The 17,536-nt window shown below is 50.1% G+C and overlaps 1 protein-coding gene across 1 annotated transcript in view; it reads left to right on the top strand.

Annotated features, from left to right (window-relative positions):
- The window catches only part of KIRREL1 (kirre like nephrin family adhesion molecule 1), a 114,800-nt gene that overhangs the window by 81,521 nt on the left and 15,743 nt on the right, over positions 1–17,536 (top strand). Inside the window, exons 3-5 of the mRNA XM_079958017.1 lie at positions 5,234–5,383; positions 13,018–13,175; positions 17,386–17,536. Coding sequence (XP_079814143.1) covers positions 5,234–5,383; positions 13,018–13,175; positions 17,386–17,536 — 459 coding nt within the window. The remainder of the gene's footprint in view (positions 1–5,233; positions 5,384–13,017; positions 13,176–17,385) is intronic.

The following is a 17,536-nucleotide window of genomic DNA, read 5'->3' as shown; positions in this document are numbered from 1 at the left end:
CGTTTTTAGAGGAGGAAAACAAGGGAAAAAACATTCTGAATGAAACAGTGGATGTATCATTTTTGTGCTTCATGCTGTGGCCACAGACATGTGATCTGATGGTGAATTTGGGGTGAACCAATGCAAAAATCCTGAGAATCCCTGTGGATCCATGTTTTGTAACCACGTTTTTGCACCATTGCAGCCCCAGGCAACAGTGGGTACATGATTTTTGGGGGGCAGGCTGTAGCCATGGACATGCTATGTGCTCTGATGGTGAATTTGGGCTGACCCAATGCAAAGATCCTGAGGATCCATGTGGATCCATGTTTTGTAACCACGTTTTTGCACCATTGCAGCCCCAGGCAACAGTGGGTGCGTGATTTTTGGGGGGCAGGCTGTAACCATGGACAAGCTATGTGATCTGATGGTGAATTTGGGGTGACTGAATGCAAAGATCCTGAGGATCCATGTGGATCCATGCTTTTTAACCACGTTTTTGCACCATTGCAGCCCCAGGCAACAGTGGGTGTGTGGTTTTGGGGGGGCAGGCTGTAGCCATGGACATGTTATGTGATCTGATGGTGAATTTGGGCTGACCCAATGCAAAGATCCTGAGGATCCATGTAGATCCATGCTTTTTAACCACGTTTTTGCACCATTGCAGCCCCAGGCAACAGTGGGTGCGTGATTTTTGGGGGGCAGGCTGTAGCCATGGACATGCTATGTGATCTGATGGTGAATTTGGGCTGACCCAATGCAAAGATCCTTAGGATCCATGTGGATCCATGCTTTTTAACCACATTTTTGCACCATTGCAGCCCCAGGCAACAGTGGGTGCGTGATTTTTGGGGGGCAGGCTGTAGCCATGGACATGCTATGTGATCTGATGGTGAATTTGGGCTGACCCAATTCAAAGATCCTGAGGATCCATGTGGATCCATGCTTTTTAACCACATTTTAAGTGGGGAGGGAAGGAAAAACACAGAAGGGACAAGGAGCAGGAGAGGGGTGTGCAGAGAAGCAGCTGGCTAAGAATGCAGGAGAGGGGTAGGGAGGAAAGGAAGGCAAAAGTTTTCCCTCACCTACCCAGCCAAGCCAGCCAGCTCGTGCTCTCGCGCGCTCTCTCTCTCTCTCTCTCTCTCTCTCTCTCCCTCCTGCATGTTTTCAGCTTTCCCCTCTGCTTGCCTGGAGGGGAGGGGCTTTCCCTGCTCTTTGTTCCGTTTGAGCAAACACAGCTAGGAAACAGAGGTGGGTGGGCAGTAAGACCCTGAGGCAGAATGTCGGAAAGCAGCCGCTTCCTCTTTTCAAGTTTCCCTTCTAGGAGACACGCGGTTTGATTTTTGCTTGCTTTTTTTTGCCTCCCCTTGCACCAATTGGCTCCAGGGACCACACATTCGCTCAATAACACGCACAGACATTTCCCCTTCCTTTTTAGGAGAAAAAATCTGCGTGTTATAGAAGGAAAAATACGGTAATAACAATTTTAAGAAGGCTCAAAAAGTTCAAAGAGTGCAGATCAAAACTCGCACCCACAAGCGGGTTTAGCCTTGCCTAAGCAAAAATGCTCTCAGCTGGTGCCGAAAAGGGCACCGTGCCTAATGCCAAAAGGCAGGGGGTTCTGGGGTGCGGATGCTTCCATGCTGAAATATTGAGTTCTTGCAGGGATTGTGTGGCACCTGCGACAGTGCCAGTTCTGCAGATCGAAGCTGCCAAGGGGGCACATGGGGCGTAAGGCAATCTGGCCGGGAAAGTGGGGCAGGGAGCCTTGCGAAATAAAAAGACACAGCACAAGAGGAAACAGGAGGGGAGGGAAAAGGCAGAGGAGGGAGATCAGCCCTTCGGGTCCAGAGCAAAGGGCTGGGCAACAAGGACATCCACTCCAAGGCAGGCCGGTTTTCCCTTTCTGGTGGCAGCAGGGCAGATTCAGGGCTGTGTGAGTGGGGCACTGGGCGCTGAGCTGAGGGGGCACCCACTAAGAGAGGCAGTGGGCTTTGGGAAGAAGGAGTGAGGCTCTAACAGGGTCCTGGAGTCCTCCCGCCTCCTCCCCAAAGCATAGCTGTCAATGTTTCCCTTTTTTAAAAGGGAAATTCCTTTATTTCGAATAGGATTCCTCACAAGAAAATGGAAAAGTTGACAGCTATGCCCCAAAGCCCAGTTAGCACTTTCCCAGCTGCAAGGAGGTGGCACAGGGATCCAGGACTCTGCTGGGGCCCCAGCACCTCCTGGGCACTGTTGGCAAGGCAGCTCGAGGGCTGGGGGGGGAGGACCAAATTTTGGCCTCGCACAGAGCACTGTTGTAGCTGAGTCTGCCACAGACATGAGAAGATTCTGCCAGATCAGGGCAGCAGCCCATCTAGTCCAGCCTCCTGTTCTCACAGTGGCCAACCAGGTGCCCATTACACGATGCCCACAAGCAGGATCCGAGCAAAAGAGCAACACTCTCTTGCTGCTTCCAGCCGTGGAGGCAGAACAAAGCCATCCTGGCTCATTGCCCTTGATAGTCCTCTCCTCCCCCATGAATTTATCCAGTCTTCTTGTAAACTCCCTCCAGTGGCAGGGAGTTCCATGGTTCAACCCTGCCCTATGTGAAGAAGGACTGGAGAGCGGCTGCCAGTCAGTGTAGACAATGCTGAGCTAGGGGGATCCCAAGGTATCTTCCTGTGTTCTTCATTCTGGCCAGGAGAGGGGAATGCAGGCTCCTTTTGTGGCCGGTGGGGATGGAGTCGGGGCTCTGGCTGTTCCTCTTTCTAGGGGGCAGGAGGGGGCAGCCCCCCCCCCGGGACTCCACCGGCCAGAGCGGGATGCCCTTCTGTTTTTTCCAGCCTTTGTTAATTAACTCCTCGGACGGTTACTTTGCAGACGTCCGCCTGACCTTTTCCCCGTCCGCCCTGACCAAGCCATCGCCCGCCTCCACAGACCAGCGTCCTGGGAGTAAAACAAATAAATGAAAATAATTAAAACCTGACGCCGAGGTTATTTCGGTGGTACACCAGGAGAAAGCTGCACTCTGCCACTTTTAACGAGGAAATTATGCGCTCCGAGCTCATTTGCATATGTTGACATTCTTTTTCTTGGCACCTGCTCTTCCTGGAGGGGAGCGGCGAGGTGGACTGAGTGGGGAGCCCCCTTGGTGCTCCCCCCCAGCCCTCACAGAGGTTGCACGGGTGCAGATTTTGCAGGGGGCTTCAAGCGCACGTCCGCAGCCTTCCTAAGGGCAGAAAACGGGCTCCTTGGGAATACAAGCCGCGGTTCCCATGCCACACAGATCTGTCACTCTGTCCCAAATTCTGCAGCTGTGGGGAGGATGGCTGCGCCCCGAGAACCTGCTTGCTGAATCGAAGCAAACAGCAATTGGGTTTGCTGCAGATCGCCTTTTGTTCCAATTCAGTGTTTAACAACAGGTTTTCCCCAGAGAAAGAGGTGGGACCAAAAAATCTGTATAAACCACTGTCCGGACCCGTGACTCCAAAGAACGTCACGAAAGGAAGTCTGGGTGAGCCCAGGCCAGTCCCGAAATTTGGGGATGAAGCGTGTGCACAATGGTGCTTATGCAGACACACGAGTGCTGTTCCTACAATGCACATGCACAGAGTTTCTCTCATCCTGGCTTGTGTGACTAAAGAAGAACGCCTCTCCCTTCGCTGCTCAGCTGCAGCACAACAGCCCTGCGGTGTCGGCTGGCGGTCTTCCTCTCCGCCCGGTTTCTGCTTCAGCCCCACAGGGGAGGGAGCCTGAGACGCCCCCAAGCAGCTGCTCTGGAAAGGCCCCCATCCAGGGCCCCAGGACTCCGCTGCGCAATGGTGTTTTACTTGAGCGTAAAGGCAGCCTGCCTCTGCAAGAGTGTGCTGGTCTCTTGCAACTCCCATCTTCAGCTCCCAGTAGCCTGAAGGCCAAGTGGGATTCAGGAACCCCGAGGTTGGCAGACAAATTTGTCAGTCAAATTAAGGAACTTTATTGGGAATAAAGGGAGGGGGAAGCAGGCAGAAAGGACACGGATGGTGCTGTGGGTTAAACCACAGAGCCTAGGGCTTGCCAATCAGAAGGTTGGCGGTTCGAATCCCCACGACGGGGTGAGCTCCCTTTGCTCAGTCCCTGCTCCTGCCAACCTAGCAGTTCGAAAGCGCATCAAAGTGCAAGTAGATAAATAGGTACCGCTCTGGCAGGAAGGTAAACGGCGTTTCCGTGCGCTGCTCTGGTTCGCCAGAAGCGGCTTAGTTATGCTGGCCACATGACCCGGAAGCTGTACACCAGCTTCCTTGGCCAGTAAAGCGAGATGAGCGCCGCAACCCCGGAGTCATCAGCGACTGGACCTAACAGTCAGGGGTCCCTTTACCTTTTAAGCAGGCAGAAGGGCCAAAGAGAACCCAAAAGGCACCCAGGAACTCCTCCTAGTCTATTTGCTGCACTCTCAGGTTTGCTCCCAAGGGATCATCAAGGCTGGCCAGCTCGATGGAGGATCCCACCGTGGATCCCTGGCACTGGAAAGGGAACTGGATCCCTGGCGTTGGGAGGGGAAGGAGCTGAAAGAAGCGGCTCAGCTCCTCAAAGGCTCACTCCGCACTCGGGGGTCAGGGGGGGAATCTTTGCTCCTTGTCCTCAACTAGGCATTTGAGGTGCCCATTTTGCATACAAAGAGGACAGGCAGGACACACCGGCCAGCCTCCCTTGGAGAAATGGTGGCCGCCTCGGGGCCCAGAAGGGCAAGCCTGGCATTCTGGCTGGGCTACTGCAGTCCTCTCCCCCTGGGGCTGCCTCTGGAGACTGTTTGGGTGCTCCCGAGGGCGGAAATGCCGGCGCCTGGCTGTCCCTGACTTGTTTATTCTCCGTCTGGTTCCTTCCTTCTCTGCACCCCTCAGGAACGCAAAATGATCAAGTGTTAGATAAATGCCATAAACAGGAGAAGCCTCTTTTCCCTTGATAGGCCTTTGGGAACTGGCTGCTTTTCAAGGAGGGGCTTTTAAATAACACTGCACTGTTTTTATTATTATGTTTATCATTTCTCTTTTAGTAGATGTGCTTTTTAATTCGACGGCAGCTTAATTATTTGTTAGTGATGATCTTTTCTATGTTTTCAGTTTTTTGTGTTTTATCTGTCTTGTCTGAATTTCTGCATAAGCCACCTTGTGTTGCAGTCCTGGGGAAAAGCAGGCTAATAATAATAATAATAATAATAATAATAGAAATTCCTTGTGGCTGTTTGTTCACCATAGCGTGACTATTGCATCTCCTTTGTTTTAAAAATCATTCTCAGCCTGGCCCCGGTACAGGATCATTGGAGCCTCTGATTCTGGACAATACAACCTGGAGATCACGGATGCCGAGCTCTCGGACGATGCCCTCTACGAGTGCCAGGCCACAGAAGCCGCGCTTCGCTCCCGGCGCGCCAAGCTGACAGTCCTCAGTAAGTGCTGTTCTGGCATTTCTCCTTGTGTCCCCCCCCCCCACATCCCTTTGGGGAAGTACTGAAGACTAGAACTCGGGGCGCCTCTTAGAGAAGTTCTAAACTGTGCTGCACACCATAACCAGACACTGGAGAGACCTGTCAGGAGTAAGCATGGACCAATGGTACCAAATAGTATGGGAAACAGCCCTACTAGAAAAATTAACTAACAAACTGAAACTGACACGGGGACAAACAGAAGAAGACACCTTCACCCCGGTATGGCTCCCCTTTATCACATACACAGCCCAACAGGACAATGACAATAATCCACCAACAGCATACAAATCAATATGGCTAACTTGATCCAAAACACCCACCCACCTCACTCACACACGAAAACAAAGATCATCACAGCCAATCACAAACAAACAATCACATCCTAGGCCAACCCCAACCTCTCTCACCACCAAAGGAACACAAGTGAACAACACAAGCACGCTGACACCAAACTACATACATTAAGCATAATAGAAACACCGCTACCCCACCCCACCCCCATCCATCTCCCCTCCCTTCACCCTCCTTTCTTCTTCTTTTTTTTTTCTTTTCTTTTTTCTTCTCCCCCTAATGCCTCAACAAATGAAATGGATTTGTAAAAATGTTACACGGGAAAAAAAAAAATACGAGGCATTACACTTACACTGTAAAACAAGAAAACCCTTAATAAAATATATTTAAAAAAAAAAATAAAATAAAATAAACTGTGCTGCACGCGCATCTCTAGCTGTTCCTGCAACAACCTGGATTCTGTTCTGACTCCTCCAACATCCCACTTCGCTGGAACCCCCGTTGGGTTCTAATATTATGAGAGAGGGAGGGGGAACCTCTGTCCACTTTCACACCAGACAATCTTGGACCCCTCTATCATGACCTCTCTTATTCTCTCTCTCTCTCTCTCTCTCTCTCTCTCTCTCTCTCTCTATATATATATATATATATATTGAATTTAACGTTGTTATTATTTGTTCACAATTACATCATAGCAAATAATAACAAATTGAATTCCCCGCTTCTCCCCCCCCACCATGACTTCCCTCAACTTCCCCTTCTGGTTTTTTACATATGAACTTGACCTGTTTACAATACTATATTTCAATATTATATCCTTAAATTAAATGCTGTTATATTCTCATCATTTTGACCTCATTTTTATAGCTTCCATGTTTATATTGTTAATTGTAAGCGTTTACTCAAACCCTGCTAGTGAGTCCATTTCTTTGATTCTGTAGATACGGTATAAATGGTTCCCAATCTTCTTTAAAATCTCTGTTGTCTTTATCTCTGAGTCTTTCCGTTGGCTTCGCCATTTTGCCATAGTCCATCAGTTTCTCTTGCCATTGTTCTTTGGTTGGTATTTCATCACTTTTCCATCTTTGGTCTCATAAAATCCTAGCCACTTTTGTCGCATACGTGAACAGTTTTTTCTTCTCTTTTGGCATATCTTGACCTGAAATGCCTAGTAATAAAGCTTCTGGTCTTTTAACAAAAGTTATCTTAAACATTCTTTTCAATTCATTATAAATCATTTCCCAATATTTTTTATTTTTATTTTACAATTCCACTACATATGAAAGAACGTTCCTTCTTTTCCTTTGGCCCCTCTTCATAGAATCATAGAATCCTAGAGTTGGAAGAGACCCCAAGGGCCATCGAGTCCAACCCCCTGCCAAGCAGGAAACACCATCAGAGCACTCCTGACATATGGTTGTCAAGCCTCTGCTTAAAGACCTCCAAAGAAGGAGACTCCACCACACTCCTTGGCAGCAAATTCCACTGTCAAACAGCTCTTACTGTCAGGAAGTTCTTCCTAATGTTTAGGTGGAATCTTCTTTCTTGTAGTTTGGATCCATTGCTCCGTGTCCGCTTCTCTGGAGCAGCAGAAAACAACCTTTCTCCCTCCTCTATGTGACATCCTTTTATATATTTGAACATGGCTACCATATCACCCCTTAACCTCCTCTTCTCCAGGCTAAACATGCCCAGCTCCCTTAGCCGTTCCTCATAAGACATCGTTTCCAGGCCTTTGACCATTTTGGTTGCCCTCCTCTGGACACATTCCAGTTTGTCAGTGTCCTTCTTGAACTGTGGTGCCCAGAACTGGACACAGTACTCCAGGTGAGGTCTGACCAGAGCAGAATACAGTGGCACTATTAATTCCCTTGATCTAGATGCTATACTCCTATTGATGCAGCCCAGAATTGCATTGGCTTTTTTAGCTGCCGCGTCACACTGTTGGCTCATGTCAAGTTTGTGGTCAACCAAGACTCCTAGATCCTTTTCACATGTACTGCTCTCAAGCCAGGTGTCACCCATCTTGTATTTGTGCCTCTCATTTTTTTTGCCCAAGTGCAATACTTTACATTTCTCCCTGTTAAAATTCATCTTGTTTGTTTTGGCCCAGTTCTCTAATCTGTCAAGGTCGTTTTGAAGTGTGATCCTGTCCTCTGGGGTGTTAGCCACCCCTCCCAGTTTGGTGTCATCTGCAAATTTGATCAGGATGCCCTTGAGTCCATCATCCAAGTCGTTGATAAAGATGTTGAATAAGACGGGGCCCAAGACAGAACCCTGTGGCACCCCACTAGTCACTCTTCTCCAGGATGAAGAGGAACCATTGATGAGCACCCTTTGGGTTCGGTCAGTCAGCCAGTTACAAATCCACTGAGTTGGTAGCATAGTCAAGACCACATTTTACCAGCTTCTTTACAAGAATATCATGGGGCACCTTGTCAAATGCCTTGCTGAAATCAAGGTAGGCTACATCCACTGCGTTCCCTTCATCTACCAGGCTTGTAATTCTGTCAAAAAACGAGATCAGGTTAGTCTGACATGACTTATTTTTCAGAAATCCATGCTGACTATTGGTGATCACAGCATTCCTTTCTAGGTGCTCACAGACTGTTTGCTTAATGATCTGCTCCAGAATCTTCCCTGGTATTGATGTCAGACTGACTGGGCGGTAATTATTTGGGTCCTCTCTTTTCCCCTTTTTGAAAAAGGGACAACATTTGCCCTCCTCCAGTCTGCCGGGACTTCGCCTGTTCTCCAGGAATTCTCAAAGATGACTGCCAGTGGTTCTGAGATCACATCTGCCAGTTCTTTTAATACTCTTGGATGCAGTTCATCTGGCCCTGGAGACTTGAATAAATCTAAACTAGCCAAGTATTCTTGTACTATCTCCTTAGTTATTCTGGGCTGTGTTTCCTCTGCTGAATCATTTGCTCCAAATTCTTCAGGTCGGGCATTGTTTTCTTTATCGGAGAAGACTGAGGCAAAGAAGGCATTGAGGAGTTCAGCCCTTTCTGTGTCCCGTTTGCATTTCACCATCTTCTCCTCTGAGTGACCCCACTGTTTCTTTGTTCTTCCTTTTGCTACGAACATACCCATAAAAGCCTTTTTTGTTGCTTTTAACCTCTCTAGCAAGCCTGAGTTCATTCTGTGCTTTAGCTTTTCTGACTTTGTGTCTACACGTGCTGGCTATTTGTTTGAATTCCTCTTTGGTGGTTTCCCCCCTTTTCCATTTTTTGTACACATCCTTTTTTAATCTTAACTCAGTTAAAAGTTCTTTAGATAGCCAGCCTGGCTTCTTTAGGCACCTTCCATGTTTCCGTCTCATTGGTATTGCCTGAAGTTGTGCTTTTACTATCTCCCTCTTAACAAACTCCCAGCCATCATGAACTCCCTTTCCTTTTAGTATTACTGTCCATGGGATCTCACCCAGCACTTCCCTAAGTTTTATGAAGTCGGCTTTCTTAAAGTCAAGAAATTGAGTCCTAGTATGCTTGGCTGCTCCTTTCCGCTGTATAGTAAACTTCAGAAGAGCATGATCACTCGCGCCTAATGATCCTTCCACTTCTACCCCACTAACCAGGTCATCAACATTGGTTAGGACCAGATCTAAAATGGCTGTTCCTCTTGTTGCTTCTCCCACTTTCTGGACAACAAAGTTGTCTGCAAGGCCAGTGAGGAATCTGTTTGACCTTATGCTCTTAGCTGAGTTTGACATCCAACAAATATTCGGGTAATTGAAGTCCCCCATTACTACTATCTCCCTTCCTTTTGCATGCTTGGCCATCTGTTCCAGGAAGGCATCATCTATGTCCTCCGTTTGGCTTGGGGATCTATAGTAAACTCCCACAATGAGGTCCCTGTTATTCTTCTCTCCCTTAATTTTGACCCAAATGCTCTCACTTTGGCTTTGAGGTTCTAAATCTTGGATCTCTCCACAGGTATACACATCCCTGACATATAACGCCACTCCTCCTCCTTTCTTGTCTGGTCTGTTTCTCTGAAATAGATTGTATCCCTCCATTATTACATTCCAATCATGAGACTTATCCCACCAGGTTTCAGTGATGCCTATTATGTCATATTTAGTTTGCTGTACCAAGAGCTCAAGCTCATCTTGTTTATTTCCCATGCTTTGTGCATTAGTGTACAGACAATGAAGTCCATTAATCATTCCCCCGTGTCTCTTATTTAAGGATTTTTTCTTCTTCTTCTTCTCAAAGCTGCTCCAGGCTACGGCCCTCTTCTGGAAACCTCATTTCTTCTGGTGCTACAGATAACAATGGCGACTTAGCTGTGCTTCCTGCATTGCCGGGGGGGGTGGGCTGGATGACCGCTGGGGTCCCTTCCAACTCTACGATTCTGTGATTTCCTGAGGAAACCTTCCAAGGGACACCTGTCCCTCCTTCTGGGAGCTCATGAAGACAAAGTGGAGCCACCGAGATGCCCCTGACTCTCCTGGTTTTTTGGGGGGGGCAGATTAGGGTCAGACTGACCCCAGCTCTGGTAGCAATCTATCTCACTTGTGGGGCAGGGGCAGAAATAACCTCCTAGCGAAGATTTCCTCTCCATTTTTGCTTTTCCTTTCTAATGCAGTTGCTGTGGGGGGGAGAGAAGGGAGCAGGCAGGCAGAAGAAGCACAGATCCTCCCCCCCCCTCTGAAGTTTTCCACAGGGTCTAACATTCCTCTGCAGCTTTTATGAAGCAAGTGGGGGAAAACACAAATTTACAGCCCCCCACGGCAAGTGTAACTCATGCTGGCCATGAATATATATTAAGGCATTAAGAGCGGAGGGGGAATGGGGGGGGGGCAGAGGCGCGATCAATGGGACGAAACGGCCGGATCCTGTGGGGGGAGGGGGAGGCGGGAGTCATAGTAGGAGCAGCTTTGGGGATCCAGGACTGAGAGGAAGGGAGCGCTGTCAAAGACGGAGAGGGGCTTTTCCAAATATCTAGGGGGCTGCCCCATAGAAACTGCAGCAATCTTGTTTCCAGAGAGTAAGATCGAAACTGACTGATTCACATTTCGAGGGCGGAGATCCCGACCGAACATTCAGAAGGGGAAAGGCGACGGGCTTTTGCCAGCCCCCAATCCACATCGGGGAGCTGCGGTTGTTTGGGGACGGGGGGCAGACTCTCCCTCCCCACCCCATTTGCACCCATGGTGTCCTTCCCTGCCCAAACCCCACTTGTGGCCATGAGCAAGGATCTCTGGGTGTCTCTAGCGGCCTGCCCCAGCTGCTGACCCCAAATGGCCGGCTGTCAGCCGCATGGAGGAGACGCGCCAGTAGGAATACCAATGGCTGAGGCAGGGCTCCCTCCCCACCCCAGTGGCCTGGCCTGAGTCAGTCAAGGGAAGGTCGGCGAGAACAGAAATCGTGGAGCTGGAAGGGAACCCAAGGGTCATCTAGACCAACCCCTGGCAGTGCTAAATAATCCCTGGCCTCAAGCAAAGGAGAGTTGCCGCCTTCCCAGGGTGTCTGTCCTCCTGCCCAGTGGCCCTTGGCTCAGCATCTCCTTACTGGTTGTTCCACTGATCAAGGTCCTGCTCCTTCTGTCCTGAGCAGCAGGAAACAAACTCTCTCCATCTTCCCTGTGACAGCCCTTCCGGTATTTGAAGACGGCTCTCATATCTCCTCTCGTTCTCCTCTTTTCCAGGCTCAACATCCCCAACTCCCTCGGCCATTCCTCACAGGGCTGGGCTTCCAGTCCCCCTCCTCTGTCCATCTTCCAGCTTGTCCATCTCCTTCTCAAATTGTGGTGCCCAGAACTAGACACAGTGCAGTGGTGCCTCGGTTTACCACCAGTCCAGTTTACGAATTTTTCGGTTTGCGAACTCCGCAAACCCAGAAATAGTGTCCCAGTTTGCGAACTTCACCTCGGTCTACGACCGGAATCCGAACAGTGGAAGGGAAGCCTCCTTAGGGAAAGTGTGCCTCAGTTTACAACCGGCTTCAGTTTGCAACCGGACTTCCGGAACGGATTAAGGTCATAAACTGAGGTACCACTGTCTTCCAGGTGGGGTCTGGCTGAGGCAGCATGGAGTGGCATTATTACTTCCCTTGATCTGGACACTAGACTTCTCTTCCTGCAGCCTAGAATAGTATTCGCCTTTTTTGCTGCTGCATCACACTGTTGGCTCCTGTTGAGCTTGTGTTCTGCTCAGACCCCTTGATCCTTTTCACCTGTACATTTTGGCTGCAATTGCTTTGTGATTAGTTGCAAGCCAAGAGGGGGAGGGAAGCCTCCCCAAATCTCTTTCCTAATCAAACGCCCCTTGCCTCCCTCTCCAGCTGACCCCCCTCATTGCTTCATAATTAACAACCGCCAACGAGACGCCCCATTTTCTCCCCTCCTTCATCTTCATTTCTTCCTCTGAACAAGGCCTTTTTTTAGCAGGTTGTTGCTCCTGTTATTATTTTAAATTAAAAGGGTGATCATAAATCAATAATGGACCCCTGTCTATATCTAAGGAAAATGAATCCATCAAAAAAAGAAAAGGGGGGAGAGAGCCTGTCTCTTTATCTTCCTGAGTGACAATCAGGCTGTCAACTCGGTCTTGATTTTTCTTTCCCAAAAAAGAGAGGAAAACCGTGAGGGACCCTCTGTTTCCCTGTCACTGAAGCAGCATCAATATTTCAGAATTATGCAGCCTGGATTCTTTTATTATTTGAGGGGAGGTGGAATCCTGCGAAGTTGTGGCGTGTTTTGAAGAGCTCCTGCTCTCCACCCAGCTAGCTTGCGCGGAGCAATTTTAAAACAAGACCACTCAGGAGAGAACAAGGAGGGAGAGCCCAGCCTTCCGAAATCTCCGCAGGTAGCAGGCAGAGTTCCTCTCTGCCTTGCGGAAAGAGCTCATCACAAAGAGGGAGATAGATATATATATTTCATCAGAGAGGAGCGGAGCGGAGGCAGCTGCTTCTTAAATCCCCCCTGTGGAACTGAACAGAAGAAGAGTAGAATCACAGAATCAAAGAATCGCAGAATTATAGCGTTGGAAGGGACCCCGGGGGTCATCTAGTCCAACCCCCACATCTTTCACCCCATAGAAAGCAGAGGGGGCTAAGCAGGGCTTCTTCCGGAGGTTGGTGAGCTCACCTGAGGCAGCAACAGGGAACACCTATGACTCCCAACTCCTGACATCCCTGACCATCGGCCAGGCTGGCTTCTGGGGCTTCTGGGAGTTCAGCCACACCTGGAGTACCTCTAATGGCTTCCTGGCCTGGGGAGCCAAGTGTATCCTAAGGCGGGGGCAGCATGTCGGTGTTCAAAGGGATGGCTGACCCTCTTTGCCTCTCCCTCCACAGTTCCTCCCGAGGACCCCGTGATCGACGGAGCCCCTGAGATCCTGCTGCGGGCTGGGACCCCACACAACCTCACGTGCCGGGCGCGCAACGCCAAGCCAGCCGCCACCATCGCCTGGTTCCGCGATGGGGTGCAGCAGTTGGAAGCGGCCACGACCACGGTAGGGGCAGGGGGGGCCTGCTCCGGATCCAGCTGGCGGGGCAGGGTGACAAAGGAGGCGTCTCCTTAGTTGCAGCACAGCAACTTTTGCATGTATGCCAGACCCCTGGAGATGATGTGATATTGCAGGCGGAGACCATTCTGCATGCATTCAGTTGCTGCATAGCTGTGGATTTGCGGGTCGTTTTGGATCCAGAAGAGGGGGGTCTTTGAAGTTATATTATGAAGCCTTCTGTATTTGCTGGATCCGGGAATGGATAAAATTGAAAAAGCTGTGGGAAATCCTTGCAGGAGTTCCAGGGGAGCCTAAACTCCCAGGGCAGGGTGTCGCAGGTTTTCTGGCTTTGCGGAGAGTTTTGTGACGTCGTTTAGTCTTGCCTCAGTTTGCACATGAGTAGAACCTGCTGGATCAGGCGCATAGCCCATCTAGCCCAGCATCATCTTCTCACGTTGGCCAAGCAGATGTTCCCCATGGGAAATCCACAAGCAGGATTTGAGTTCAAGAGCCCTGTCCTCTTCTGCGGTTCCAGCGTTGTTGCCTCTGACAGTAGAGGGCAGAGCAAAGCCGGGGTGGCTAGGGGCCCTCTCCTCCTCCATGGATTTGTCCAATCCTCTCTATCACCCAGTCTCAAATCTTCCATTCTTGGGCAAGGTGATTGAGCGAGTGGTTGCTGAACAACTCCAGGCACGCCTGGAAGAAGTGGACCGTTTGGATCCCTTCCAGTCGGGGTTCAGGCCTCATCATGGGACTGAAACTGCCTTGGTCGCACTGGTTGATGATCTCAGGCGGGCTAGGGACAAAGGTGAGAGCTGTTTCCTAGTTCTGCTGGATCTCTCAGCGGCGTTTGATACCATCGACCATAACATCCTTCTGGACCGTCTTGAGGGGCTGGGAGCTGGGGGCACTGTCCTACAGTGGTTCCGCTCCTTCCTCCTGGGCCATGTTCAGAAAGTGGTAGGGGGGATGAGTGTTCAGACCCCTAGGCTCTCACTTGTGGGGTGCCTCAGGGTTCTGTCCTCTCCCCCATGCTTTTCAACATTTACATGCAGCTGCTGGGAGAGATCATCAGGAGGTTTGGGCTGGGTGTTCATCAGTATGCGGATGATACCCAGCTCTACCTCTCTTTTAAATCAGAACCAGTGAAGGCGGTGAAGGTCCTATGTGAGTGTCTGGAGGCGGCTGGAGGATGGATGGCGGCTAACAGATTGAGGTTGAATCCTGACAAGACAGAAGTACTGTTTTGGGGGGACAGGAGGCGGGCAGGTGTGGAGGATTCCCTGGTCCTGAATGGGGTAACTGTGCCCCTGAAGGACCAGGTGCGCAGCCTGGGAGTCATTTTGGACTCACAGCTGTCCATGGAGGCACAGGTCAAATCTGTGTCCAGGGCAGCTGTTTACCAACTCCATCTGGTACGTAGGCTGAGACCCTATCTGCCTGCAGACTGTCTCGCCAGAGTGGTGCATGCTCTGGTTATCTCCCGCTTGGACTACTGCAATGCACTCTATGTGGGGCTACCTTTGAAGGTGACCCGGAAACTACAACTAATCCAGAATGCGGCAGCTAGACTGGTGACTGGGAGCGGCCGCCGAGCCCATATAACACTGGTCTTGAAAGACCTACATTGGCTCCCAGTACGTTTCTGAGTGCAATTCAAAGTGTTGGGGCTGACCTTGAAAGCCCTAAACGGCCTTGGTCCAGTATATCTGAAGGAGCGTCTCCTCCCCCATCATTCTGCCCGGACACTGAGGTCCAGTTCCGAGGGCCTTCTGGCAGTTCCCTCACTGCGAGAAGCCAAGTTACAGGGAACCAGGCAGAGGGCCTTCTCGGTAGTGGCGCCCACCCTGTGGAACGCCCTCCCATCAGATGTCAAAGCGATAAACATCTACCTGACATTCAGAAGACATCTGAAGGCAGCCCTGTTCAGGGAAGTTTTTAATATGTGACATTTTAGTGTATCTTTCATCTTTGTTGGAAGCCGCCCAGAGTGGCTGGGGAAACCCAGCCAGATGGGTGGGGTACAAATAATAAATTATTATTATTATTATTATTATTATTATTATTATTATTATTATTAAAGCCATCCAGGTTGGTGGCCATCACTGCCTCCTCCTGTGGCAGGGAGTTCCACAGCTTAACGCTGAGCTGCGTGGACTTTCTTGCGCCTGCCCTGAATCTCCCAACGGCCAATTTCATTGGATGCCCAAGAGTCCTAGCATTATGGCAGAGGGAGAAAAACATTTCTCCGTCTGCTTTCTCCAAGCCAGGCAGAGTTTTGCAAACTTGTCTCTTCTTCCTCTCCTATTCACTTAATTGAAAAGTGCCGCATGCTGCATTTGAGCAGGGAGTTCTGGCTGCCTTCTCAACCCCGCTGTCTCCTCTATCCAAACCTGGAGCAGAAGATGGGACTCTGCACCTTCTGGTTCACCAAAGGGAACCCGGCCCCCCACCCACGTCAGGAGGGGGCCTGATTCTGGCTTGGCGCTGTGCTCTTGGAACGGAGAATGGAAGGAAAGGACCCAGGAGTTCCAGCTCCTTCCAAGGAGCTTCAGAAGCAAGCTTTTCTCGCCCCCCACCCCATTTTTCTTTCTTTTGTGAGTGGAGGAAAAAGAGGAATTAATGGGAGAGAAGTAGCTAACTCTGGCTGCCAGCCACCTTGGCTGTGCTCTGCCTCCATCTTTAATCTTGTTTTTAAGTTGTATTTTAAGTTGTATTTTAATCAATTGTTTTTATATCTGGTGTTAGCCACCCTGAGCCCGGTCTTGGCTGGGGAGGGCAGGGTATAAATAAAATTTATTTTCATTATTATTATTATTATTATTATTATTATTATTCTGAGTAACAGCTCTGGGCTTCCCATTGGGGCACCTGATTTGCCACCCTGAGCCAGGATTTTGGGCCTTGCCTGTTTCTCCCCAAGCGGCAACATGGGGGTGCGTCACCCCCGGCCCCTGGCCAGGTCCACCAGCCTTTTCCATGTTCTTACATGCTGCCATTGTGCTCAGCTCTTGTGGCATCTGGCTGAGCCCTGCAAAAAAAGGATTCTGAACTAGATGAGCCTCCCTTGGCCGGATCCAGCAGCCAGGCTCTTCTTCTGTTTCTATGGAACCTCCAGCTCCAGAGGCACTCTATCGAGAGTCTGAGCGGCATGCAGCCATTGTGAGAACAGGAGGCTGAGCTAGATGGGCCATGGGCCTGATCCAGCAGGGCTTTTCTTGCATCCTTATGACTTAGGAGCCTGGCTGCATTTTGCACGGACGGCCGCTTCCAAATTAAGGCTGGAGCCGAACCAAGTTCCTGTTCCATTCTGCCTGTGCCCATTAAAGGCCCAACGAGGTTGTCGGAATTAATGTTATCGCCCCATAAATGTCTGGGGGGATTAATGAGCAGGAACGGCTTGGCTCAGGAGCCAGCGCAGGGAGGGGGCCGTCAGCGAGGAAGTTCCAGTGGTGGTGCCTGGGGGGGGGGGAGGAGATGGGATTCATAATTGAGAAGGGAGAGGAAAACTCCACAGAGCACAGAGAGGAGTTTCCTGGCAGGGAAAAGAGGGACGGAAGAGAACGCCACAATTGGATATGGGGAAGGGCTGGAGCTCAGTGGCAGAACACCTGCTTGGCATGCAGAAGGCCACAGAATCAAGCCCTACCGGCAGCATCTCCAGGTTGGACTGGATAAAGACACACACCCCAGCTGCTGCCAGTCAGTGTGGGCAACATTGAGCTGGATGGGCAGAAGAATCTGACTCTGTCTAAGGCAACTTCCTTTGTTCTCATTTAGATCAGCCCTTGATTCGGAACCACAAGGACTGGAATCGAAAGTTTATTTTTAGAGGGCTGGAATCATTATTGTTCCTGTTTTTATTATGCATTTGTTTTTATCTTGTGTTTTTATGCTGCCCTGAGGTCTTCAGATGAAGGGCAGCATGCAAACGTAATAGATAATAGTAATAATATTGTGTTATCGTAAAACTGTAGAGTTGGAAAAGGGACCCCCAGAGTGATCTAGTCTAACCCCTGCGATGCAGGAATCGCAGCTAAGGAATTCTTGCCAAAGAGCTCTCACCATCAGAAAGTTTTTCCTGGTGTTCAGTCAGAATCTCCTTCCCCGTTGATCCGGATCCTGCCCTCCTGAGCAGGAGAAAACCAGCTGCCTTCTTCTCCACCCCCCAGTTGGCCCTTCCCCACACGGCCGTCTCCTTCTCTCGCCCCTCCAGGAGGTCTTGCCGGACGGGAAGCGAGAATCCACGCTCAGCCAGCTCCTCATCAACCCCACCGACCAGGACATCGGCCGCATCTACATCTGCCGCTGCGCCAACGACGCCATCCCGGCGGGCAAGGAGACCTCCATCAAGCTCAACGTTCACC

The sequence above is a fragment of the Podarcis cretensis genome (genome assembly GCF_951804945.1).
Source record: "Podarcis cretensis genome assembly, chromosome: 16".
Lineage (NCBI taxonomy): Eukaryota > Metazoa > Chordata > Lepidosauria > Squamata > Lacertidae > Podarcis > Podarcis cretensis.
Note: the sequence above shows the minus strand (reverse complement) of the source record. Positions and strands in the feature narration are given on the sequence as shown.